The 11,745-nt window shown below is 38.1% G+C and overlaps 1 protein-coding gene across 3 annotated transcripts in view; it reads right to left on the bottom strand.

Moving 5' to 3' along the window:
• The window catches only part of GSAP (gamma-secretase activating protein), a 45,981-nt gene extending 37,144 nt beyond the window's left edge, over positions 1 to 8,837 (bottom strand). For all 3 annotated transcript variants that reach the window (XM_009328345.1, XM_009328346.1, XM_009328343.1), the window contains exons 1-7: positions 8,459 to 8,837; positions 3,978 to 4,034; positions 3,198 to 3,267; positions 2,720 to 2,776; positions 2,499 to 2,587; positions 2,020 to 2,089; positions 869 to 918 (exon numbers count right to left, since the gene is read on the bottom strand). In XM_009328345.1, coding sequence (XP_009326620.1) covers positions 869 to 918; positions 2,020 to 2,089; positions 2,499 to 2,587; positions 2,720 to 2,776; positions 3,198 to 3,267; positions 3,978 to 4,034; positions 8,459 to 8,566 — 501 coding nt within the window. In that variant the 5' untranslated portion in view covers positions 8,567 to 8,837. The remainder of the gene's footprint in view (positions 1 to 868; positions 919 to 2,019; positions 2,090 to 2,498; positions 2,588 to 2,719; positions 2,777 to 3,197; positions 3,268 to 3,977; positions 4,035 to 8,458) is intronic.
• Positions 8,838 to 11,745: the final 2,908 nt, after the last annotated feature.

Consider the following 11,745-nt stretch of genomic DNA (forward strand, 5'->3'; position numbering starts at 1 on the left):
TAGGGAAAGGGCTAGAATTGTGGAAAACTGTTGGGATTGTATAAATGCACTCTTGAAAGATGTAGGGAGATTTCATCTCAACCAAAACAAATCTGTTTGTTAGAAGGACATCAGATTAATCTGTTTTTTCTGATCACGCTCTTAGTCTTTACTCCACTGCTGTAGCCTAGCATATAAAACCCATCTGCTTTAAAAGCAATGATAAACTTTGAGAAAACCATGAAAGACTTCAAAGTGACTGAAAATCAGGACCTTAACTTTTTCTTTCCAAGCCCACATTTGTCTCCATAAAGCGAAACATTGGCTTTCATGACATAACTCTTTACTATATTAGATGTATGCTTATTAATAATGAGTATTTTAAGCAAAACATCTACAATTTGTTGAAGACAAATTCATGTTAAAATCTGGAAAAAGAGATGAGGGGAAAAGGAGATTGGAACATTGACAGTACTTGGAGAGTATCTAAGTTTTATGTCTTTTGTTAGTTTGCTTGTTTTTTAAATTAATCCTTTACTGGGACACACAGACTCCCACAAAAGGCAAAGTTAGGAAGGTGACTCTGCAAATATTTGAAATGGTTTAAAAATGTACATACACTATGTTTACTCCCAAATTCTAACATACAGACACATTCAGCAACAAACAAAATACAATATAATAAGTAACTTTGCTCATAGATTACACAGTATGCAGGTTTTTCAATCAGCTTTGTGGTTAGCTGCATAAGCTGCTATACTACCAATACTTTCTTTAATGTACTTTGTGTTGCCCAAGTATAAAACTACAAAAACAGTTAGCTAAAATTACAGATGTTTAAACTTTCAATTAAAGCAAAACTCAAACCCCAAGATTTTTCAAGTCTTACCACTTTGTGTTCTTCTTCTGCAACAACATGAATGTCAAATTGTTCAATATCTTTAAAATATATTAAAAAAAATCATTACAAACATACATTTTTATATGCTTTTATACAGCTTATTAAACAATCTCACCTCTTAGAATGCTAGAAGAACACATTAGGGCCAGAAAAGTTCAACTCAGTGTAAGGGGAAATCTGTGATATATGAACACAGATGCCTATGCAGAGATCTGGACTCCCTTCCTTTCCTGCGTCGAGGGTGGCCGCAGCCATATCGCCTCGTGGAAGCATTTCTCTGCCCACATCAGCACAGCACCGTCACAAGAGTGCTAACTGTGCCAAACCAAGCCAAGGAGCACACTTAGAAAGAAAGAGCATGCAGAGCTGCATGCCTGTGCCTGAGACTACACCCTAGCCCTGTTTTACTTCCTAGCATGAATACCACCTCACAGTCCTTTCCCATGCAAAATTCCTAAAAGTTATTGGTAGTTTGCTTGTGCAAAGGGTGCAAGATTCACCCAGCAGATGTTATGTTTCTGATATAGTTCACAGCACTGTGTGAATGTATTAGGACGTGAACTCTGCCCACCTAAGTTCAGCTACCTAAAGATTGGTGTCTAGCTTCGCAGAGAGCTAGACGTTCAGCCTCTCCAAAGAGATGGGAAAAGCGATCTCACTCTATAATAAGACTGAAAGGCAAGAGGGATAAACAGCCTTTTCCAAGTGTCCACCTCTATCCATTCCCTCCCATTAGATTAGGCTGAAGAAGCAAAAGTATCTCAATCCAAGGAACTATTGTCCTATTTTTATCCCACTTGTCACGCATTAAATCACAAACCATCTCTCATAGTCAATTGATCTGCTCTGAATTTATATATGCAGCTATAAAAGTCTAGTTTAGCTTTTTTAGAAATAAAGATAATTGATGAATGCATGAACTAAGTAAATAATTGCAGTCAAAGCTGGCTATTATGCTAACATTGAAAAATATCCCATTAAATTATACAGTTTTTGAAAGACATTCGAAATACCTAGAATAGCTCACAATCTTTTTTTTCCTTCTGTTTTTTCCCCAATAAAAGTCTACCAAAAATATAATCTATAACGATCAACTTAAAGTAAAAGAATGACAATGTACTTTCAAAATATTAACTCACATTTATCTTCTGAAACTAGCAAGAGATGACTTTCTGTAGAAGTATTTCTGCCTTCAACTGGATAAAGAAACTATACAGAAAGTTTCACAAAAGTAAGTAAATAACCAAAGTAGTTTAGAACACTTATCTAAAATGGTTTTTTTTAGCTGGATATTTACTTATTTTTAAATTAAGACAGGCACACTAATGATAATTAATTAATTTAAAAAGCTATTATTACAGATGAATAGTCACCAATCACTATAATTGCAAGCTTTGGGGGACTGAAGAGAAATAAAGAAGTAGCCTTCATGTCAGAGAAATATTCTACATCAAACGTTTTATGAAGTTTCTCATTTTTTTCATTCTAGGAAGAAACACGGGCATACTATCTCTGTAACAGCTGCACGATAACGTGAGATATTTCTGCACTCAACCACTTTTTCTCTCTAGCATAGTGGATTAAAAAGGTTTATATTTAGATTAGTTGAATAATTTACCTGTACTCGAACACAGCTATCCACAGCCTTTAGGACTCTCACATTATTAATGGGATGAATTTCAATTAGCAAGGTTAAATACTTGGATACTGCAAAGAGAACGCGTTTTAGATAACATCCTTTTTTATACGCAATTTTGTTTTCTAAACAGAAATTACATGGGGAAAAAAGCAAAAGGGTACAATATTTTGAACAGTATTAAAACAATCCATTTGTAGTACCTGACTGTAATAGCTGACTTACTCTTTCTTCCTCTGTATATTGACGGAAGCTGACCGCTAAGGAAAAAAAAAAAACAAAACACAACCACAGTGAGCATGCATTTTTGATATTAATTTTATTAAACATTCTTGGAGAGCAAGCATCACAAAGTTTTTTTACCAAAAACATACATGTTAAAAGAACAACAGAAGCTCTTCTAGATGTAGGAGGCGTGTATAAATGCAGGAGGGGGAAGTGGACAAAGGGTCAGTGTGTCTTAGATTTTTGTTTTAATAAAACAGCAACATCATTACAGCTGTGACTTTATGTTGTTACCTACATTATTTGGTGATGGTTCCACTGAAATGCATGGACTGCTGTGGGCAATATATGGGTCAAAACAGATTTAAGTAATTCTAGACCCAAATGTATCATCCTACTAAACCAAATCATCTTTGCTATGACACAAAAAAATTTAATGATAAAACACATATTTACCCAATAACGTCCTTTCATTGTTGACCGAACAACTGATTATGCGTAGATCCCTCTCAAACATATAGAGGTGCTATAGAGAAACACATTAATGCTAATAAATATTTTTTTAACTATGTAAAGAAAACCATCTAATTACTCCTCCTTAGGAAAACGCTGCTGATCAGTACACCATTTTTATTTTGAAAGCAAATAATTTCATGGCCAGAAGAACCATATTTCAAGCCTCAATCACATCACTTCTCCTTTCTCTCATTTGTTTGTTTCTTACTGGTTCTTTTGAGCTCTATGTTGCCACTAGAGCAGCACAGCAGACCTTTATGTAAATACAGAAATTCACCCATTTCATACTGTCATGGGGACACCTGCAAAGGCCCATTATTGTGATTCCAGCCACTGAATTGCAGTACATTCAGTTTTAGAATAATTTCTTACAAATGGTAGCACCAAACAGACTGAGGATGCACACATAACAAAGAAAACCCAAAACATTTACATCTTAGCACACATGTTCAGTGTGAGGAGGAGTGGAAAGGGCTTGAATTGGTTGTTTAGAAATAAAGATTGCAGACATAATGCTTTCCTACTCCCAAGTCATTCAGATGGTCTGTCACATTCTGCATCTTAACACTACTCAGCATCATTCGAATATCTTCTCTGGTCTCTCTTCTGTCTCAAACAAGATATACTCCTTAAAGACATAACATACTGTGTTGCAAGGCATCAAAATCTGAAACACTACAGCACTTTCTTCACCAGGGAGAAGCCTGGTATTGCTCTCACCTCATTTTGTTTAGTTTGAAGATCGTACAATCCAATGTGAGTATTTCTCTGATTTCCCTATGGATGAAAACAAATTAGCACAGGCAATGTAAATATATACAAAGTTAATCATTGTTTTTATTTTTTCCTACCTCCCTCTCCTCTTCCCCCCGCCTCTTCACACACATGTTCACACACTTCCCTGTCCTATAAACAGGCAGTTAATTATCTAATTCCAAGAAAGTGAGACAAGAAAGAGAACAAAGATTTTTTTTTTTTTTTTCCTTTTAGAACTAACACATGGGATAAAGCTGAAATGTGGCCAATCCACAGCCCACAAGCCGTTGCATAAGCCAAGTGCCTCTCTCTCACTTTCGTTCTAAACTGGTTTTAGTTACAGGCAGTAGTGCCAGGAAGAGTACAAGAATGAAAGGGGATGCTATGGCCCCTGTAAGATTTAAGGCTGGTATTCCAAACCTCACCAACTCGGTGGGTCATTGCTCCAAAAGGGAGCACAGAAACATCAAACATCACCAAACACAGCTTCCAGTGATCTGGCTGCAGGGTGGAAAAAGGATTTCAGCTCTGCCTTAGGAAATGATTGTCTGAAGGCTAAATATATTTCACAAGCTCAGATGACACCATTAGCCTGCTGCCCTTGAAAAGAAACATAATACACATCCTTTCCAGCTTATTGATAATAACATACAATGATTTTGTTTGGGGCACTTCTAAGACTATACAAATCAAAACTTTTCTTCTTGGTAATTTTTATCATGCTTTAAATTTTCAAAATATTTTTAAAAAATTAAAATTAATTCTGCTTGGCAGCATATATTGTATATCAAATCAAGCTGAAGTCCATTAATGTACTCTAGGTATAGGCACTAAATTGCTAAACTGTTGAAATTAAATCCAGCCACAGAGGCTTATACTCAAACAGTGAACATCATTGTTTTTAACTACAGCTTGGGGGGAGAGGGGAGAAATCTGTGGTTATTTACAAAGTTATGGCATCTTGCTTTGTGAAGTTAAAACAAAAGCCTGAGTATTCTCTTCCTAAGGGGTCTATTTCTGAGTGTCTCATTATTGTTGTGGCAATGACAAAAGTCTTTGACTTCTGATTTAAACAAGGAAAACAAAATGTCTTTATATTAAGACACAGGCTTCAGGCCTCCTAATTCAAGGTTAAGCAAGTGCTTTCACAAATAACTTCTTTCCAAGTGTGTCTGAAATGCTAACATCCTGTGTACTTAGCTACTGAAAAATATACTTTACAAGACTGGTAACAGGACTACACCAGTGCCCATATCTGCGCATAAGCTATTATGCTTGTTTTCGTGTTTACTCTAAAGATTCTTGTATTGCCTTGCAAAACAGAAGCACTGACATTAGAATTCACTTCTGTTAAAAATATCTTCCTTTACACCAACTATCACTGTCATGAAAGACAGACACCGTCAAAACTACAGTACAACGCAATACTCTAAAATAAGCTTGAAAATAAAGCTCATTCTCCACCCTCCCCTGATTTCACGTAGAATGCACTTGATTTTCTTCCACTTAGCAGACAAAGGTTGTTTTCTATTTGTATCTATTGGGAAACAAGCCAGGGCAGCTCAGTTTAGTTTACATCCTTGTTTGTGCACTATCCACACTGACAATGTCACAGCTAAACTTGGCGGCTATAAAACCAACAGGAAAGGCTCACAGACATATAGCTGCGTCTTGCAAAAGCTGTAGGTCATTAGTTATAAATAGTTTATCATGAAGCGGGGGGAGAGAGAGAGAGAGAGAGAGAGAAAGAGATATTAAACTGCCTTAACAACTCAGTAAGATCTGTAGTTTGTTAGAAGCTTTAATTACATCATGATTTCTCCAGCGTACGCTTAAGGAAACAGAAGGACTAGCTGCAGACACTAAAAGCAGTTAGTTTTCCCCACGTAAGCTTTCCAGTATGATGATGTATATTAGCAGAAGAGTAGCAAAGCGCAAAGAATACTTATATTTTAGAACAAATTTGTAAAAATTTAAAAGAAGTGTCAAATTGGGGCCTAAAACTACTTGTCATTCGCAAAGATGCATACACCAAGATTCTTTTTTCTTCTATGTAAATATGAACGGATACTCCTCCTAAAAGGTTTGCAGTAAACTCCAAAACCACAGAATTATACCCATACATTGTCAACAGACTGTTTCAGAAAGGGAGACATTTGGATTGAATCCTTGTTAAGTCAGTAGTAAAGTGTAAAAAGACAGACACACAATCCTCCCAACACTTGCTGGTTTTTAGCATTCTACTCTTGATAGAAAGAAAAAAATTCAGTCCTGCTTCAAGGTATCACAGTCCTAAGGTATGACTGCAGTGGACACAGACAAAACTAATGTAAGCATGGACATCAGGAAAGGCACAGCATTGGCAGCTCAGGCCCTAGCCTGTTCAGGACACTGGGTGAGTGCTAGGCAGCTACAGCCTGGGCCACCACATGTGCTCCTACCAATATACAAGCCACCTAGACTAAAACGAGCTTTGGGGCAGACATAGCCACATGTTCTTATCATGCACACAGACAAGTATGGAGGTATCGACTCCCATAGACATCAATAGCCTCTAAGTGGGCACCACCACTTTCAGCTGATGAGCAGAATTTTTATTGATCCAAGAAAGAAATGTGCACCACACACTACGAACAACTTCTCTCTAGGAGAAGCATCATGTATTTAATGCAATACCACCTTAAGATACATTTGTTCTTTGTGAGAATATTCCAGGAAGTATCTTCCAGTTTGCCCATTAGCAAGTGTCTACTTATAGTAGAAGCAAATGAAATATGTCAGCATCCTTCCCAACAGAGGAATAGACAGATGCTGGGTCTTCAGCAGACTACTTTAACATAAGAGAACAGGAAAATAAAAAGCAGCAGCACCTCCTTCGGGATGGCATTTGAGAGGTAAAAACTGCAGCACAGCTGTGCAGTTTGCTAGTTCCAGTTCTCAGGCTTTGTCATCCAGCCATTCCTACCACACAGGCTGCAGAGATCACTTTATTCCTAAAAGTAGGAAAAAAAAACTACAGCAAACATTTTCAGTGACTTCTCATGCATCCTTTAGCTCTAGGTTCGGGGAACTAAGCCTAGGTGTTTAAATCCTCCTGAGTCATTGGCCTATTCAGTCAATGGAGTCTAGTGGGTATTTGTCCACCTCCTCCACCCCACACACCTCATTCCAAAGTACAGGCTACAAGCGGACAGTTCTCTAAACTCCACCAACTGTTTTGACCAGATCCCTACTGACCACAATGAGAGCTTAGACACCTAGCACACAGGCAGACACCTACGTTTAGATGCGTGAACCTCAAGCTACAACTCATCCCTTGTGCCAGTTGCAAGAGCCTGAACAGCATACAAGGCAGTTGGATTCCACTGACAGAAGCCCAAAAAAGCTTAGTGTGAGATTCCATAGATGCTAGGTTACTTTAGTAAGTCTTTCCAGAGTTTTGAGCAATGCAAAAAAAATAACCAAAACCTTGACACATTCTTTAGCTTTGTTTTTATGGTTACTGTTGTCTTGTACGGACTCCCCCCCCTATGCTTGTACTAAAGGAAACATCCACCCATAGTTTAAGTGTATTATACCTTGATGAAGGCCTCACCTCTTCCCTTAACCCTAGGGAAGCTGGAGAGTTTTAGCATCATTGAGGAGGAGGGGAACAAAAGACAGCCCTATTCTACTGGAGTCTGCTATCTCCAATCTGTACTCTTCAAGAACCAAGATCCTCCAGAATCCAGCTGGGTCTACAGATCTCCAAGATGCACAGAAAAGAACCACAGCTTGTCTCATCAAGGGGAAACCTTCTCAAACCATTTAAAAAAATCTCTCGGAACTACAGGCGTTTCAACCTAAAAGCTATACATATGCCATGGAAAACAGAATCCTATGTTAAAAAGTATAGCTCTAGATACTTCAAGACATCAAATAAACAACGGTTACTTCAGACTACTTGCAATAAAGTGCTATAGATGAATCTTAAAGGAACAAAGAAGAAAGGCAGAAGCAGAGTTAGTGTTAGATAAATGGCATCTTAACATATATATTGGTAGGAGGAAACATATTTAACTAAAGCAGTGCACATGGATTTAATAGTCAGACTTCCCTGAGAAATTCTGAGGGTGAAAGAATGTGCTGCTTACAAAGAGTTTATCTGTTAAAGAAATGGCATTTCATTCAGTGTGAGATTCTGGCCCCCCAAAAAAAATCAACAGCAAAAACCCTATGGACTTAATCAGCTCAGTACTTTAGTCTCCATTTCATCATTCTTAACCTTTGTCTGAAGTGGAGACAGGTATTTTCCCATTACCCAACCCTCCAAGTTTAATCAGTCGAGTTTTCATGTTCTCACCCTCACTGCAAAAAAATTTAAACTACAAGGACTCAATTAGGCATAGATGCACATACAGATTTATTCTCTGCTATATTTTTATTAAGTTCCGAGACAGACTTACCTTCCAGGTATAAATAATTTTTCCATTTCTTTCAACATTTACAACGTAGAATGCTGATGAATTCTCAGAAGTATCTGAAATAAGTAGCAAAAGGCACAGGATTTTCATTTGAGCTGGTTCATCATAAAATTTATGCACATTTTAAGCAAAGATACTAAATACATTTTTACATATAAATAATCCTTTGTACATGACAAAATTACTGCCTTCTGGAAAGAGAGAGACAATATTTCTTACACCATGATTTAAATTTGATAAAATTCAACACAAAATAGTTGAGAGCTTTCAAAACACACAGGAAAGAATTATTTACGTAAACTCCTAACTCTTCATTATAATTGTGATTCTAATAGCCACTACCTTTTGTGATGAAAATGTGCGTTTTCACTATCTTCCATTCACAGAAAAAAAAATATAAATAAATTGCATTTATCCATTATACACAACATGGGGTTCAAACAGTTAAGTTGCACTCCAATCCTCAGAACACTACAGGGAGATAGAACTAGTCCAAGGAAAAGTGTCACTTGCTCCCACCTACCCCTTCAGCACCCCAAAGGAATGCCTGGAAATAAACTTCAGCTCTACAACAACCCCCTCCCCCCAAACCCCAAGCACCACAAGATTAAACACCGTGTGTATGTGTGTATACATATATGTATGCAACATACCTACAGGTACAAGGGAATTAAGCAATGCAGGACAAGAGATATGATGTGGGGTGTGAATGAAAGAGTAGAGTTAAAAGGGAAACAGATGAGCAGGAAGCTAGGATGGACACAGAAAGAGAAGAGCACATCTGGACAAAGCAGCGCAAAATAAAAAGGAAAACACCAGAAAAAGAGATGAACCATCATACTCAAGATGACAAAAACGCATGCCTTCCTGATGCTGCTTTTCTGTTTTCTTATCGCTGCAGCCACCAAGAATGTGTTTCTCTCAGATGGAACTTTCACTATAAGTGGAAATTTTGCCCTTAATAAGGTTGACAGCTGCATGATCAGTCCTAGTTTTAAGATAAAGGTAGCCTGTGGTTCAGTAAGCATCAACAAAAAGAATTCTGCACAACTCTCAGCAAACATTTAGTCAAGTTCAACATCATTTACTTTGCAGTTATCATGAAGCACTGATAGAAGGAAGACATGTGAAACTTAGTTTCACAAGCCTGATACTATAAACTGGCTTGTACAGCTTGCAGTGGTAAGAAAAAAAATTTTTATGAGTATTACCACGAGGAAATAAATTCTGCATTTTGTTGTGGGAGGACAATGAAAATCCCCAGTCTACATTTAACAATACATCACTTTCTACTGGTTTCAGATCACTCAAAGTACACTACAACACCACTACATTAGGGCTAGCCAGTGACGACTGAGAAAGTCTCAGATAACCATATATTCTGCTCTTCTTTTAGTGGAAACTTCCTGGAATTGAACCACCACCTCAAACTTTCAAGATGAGTACTACAGTCTCCACACTCCTCTCTCATACAATACTTCCTCAGAACACAATTTAGCTACAGAAGAAGGTCCACAGGAAATCTCTATGTCAATCAATTTCTCTATCACCCGACACAGAGATCTTAAAGGTGTTGAAAAAGTTCCATGTCAGAAGTGAGCTTCATGTCACTGAACATTGTCGGTGGGAATATGGAGCCAAAGAAGAAGTGGCAATCATCTCCGCCCTTGGAAAGTCCTGCAGTAAAACTCTGCATATAGAATTATCACTTCTTCCTCATCCCCACAGCTGAGACCAGCAGATGAAAGAACCAACTCAACCTGCCTGCCCAGCAAACCACTCTTATCCACATACTCAGGAGAATGCAGAGTTTGATCTCCTGAAGATCATTATATGCAGCTCATACAAAAATAAGTGGAATAAAGAGAACAAGGCTGGTTCTCTTCACCTGCCGCGCCGCTCCCCTCCCGTCATCATAGCTACTCCCAGCTCTCGTTCAATTAGAAATTCTCACACACTATCAAGGCCTTTCAAGTCCTCAGGAAAGAAAATAATAAACATGAATCACATCTGAAACCACTGGCACAAAAGTACCTTGACTCCTAAAACCTAACTGCTTTCTGTGAATAGGTATTTCTTTGATGTTTAAATGAATCTTTTCTAATTCCTACCTCCCACCTTCACATTCCTAATACAACATCACTACATCAGAGGAAGAAGTCAGTATACACAGACAAAAGTAGAAATGCAATACAGCAATGCTGGTATCTGATCAGATGTACCTTCCTACCTAGATTCTTCTGATCCTGTACCACCAGGGGCATTTACTGAACAGAGTCTGTATTACATTTTAAAAAGCTGAATACAATTGTCCCTTTCCCAAACACAAGTCAGCACCATTTTGAGATTGTTATGACACAAACGCATAGGTTAATTGACTCATTGAATTCATCACATATGAGCTGATAAATTCATAGATGAACTGATTATGCATGGAGAATTTCAGAATTTTACCTCAAACCCCTTCAGTACACCATTCTGCAGTTGTTCAGTAAACTATCTAGTATATGTGAAATAATTTTTAACAGATTTTGTAACTGATGGCTTGGTAAATAATTTTATTTTATAAAACCAAAAAAAGCTGATACTTTCTGGTTTACCTCCAAACAAGTTCTTATGAAACTATTGATAACAGCCCCTCAACGTGGGAAGCAAGTTAAATATCTTGAGTTAATTAAGAGCAACCAAAGGAGCTGAGGTTTCAGGTTCATCACACAGTGCATCAACGACCATCTATTTCTACTGAAATAAAATTACAGGTTTGTTCATTTTGGGTTTTTTTTAAGCTTTCCATCAGTTTCTGAAAAGCAGAAACGAGCCAGCTGCTCTGCAGATGAATGAGAACAAACACAAGCAAAAAACCACAGGGTCAAGAATACAGTCGGGTCATTCTTTTTTTCCAACCACGACATCAAGCGCTCGCTACACGAGCTATCGCACACTGCTGTGACAGCTAACACCTTATCTGATTTTAACTAGCACTCATTTACCACGTAGACAGAAGTGTTTGGCTTTTTTTCCCCCCCAGAAAGGGGAGCGGCGTGGGAGAGGGAGTCATGCTAAACGTCTTTTTGGGGGGAAAAAAAAAAGAAAAAAAAAACAGGTGTGAAGAAGCAGAAAAAAGAAACAAGCCGCGGAGTGCAGCAGACGTGCAGAAGCGCTTTCGGCACGTGAGAAGTTCCTTGAAGACATGGAACCTCCCCGCCGCGGGTACCCCGGCCACAGGCACCCGAGGGAAGAGCATCCGCCACGACAGGCGTCCCGGGGGC

Source organism: Pygoscelis adeliae, unplaced genomic scaffold (assembly GCF_000699105.1).
Source record: "Pygoscelis adeliae isolate BGI_AS28 unplaced genomic scaffold, ASM69910v1 Scaffold267, whole genome shotgun sequence".
NCBI lineage: Eukaryota > Metazoa > Chordata > Aves > Sphenisciformes > Spheniscidae > Pygoscelis > Pygoscelis adeliae.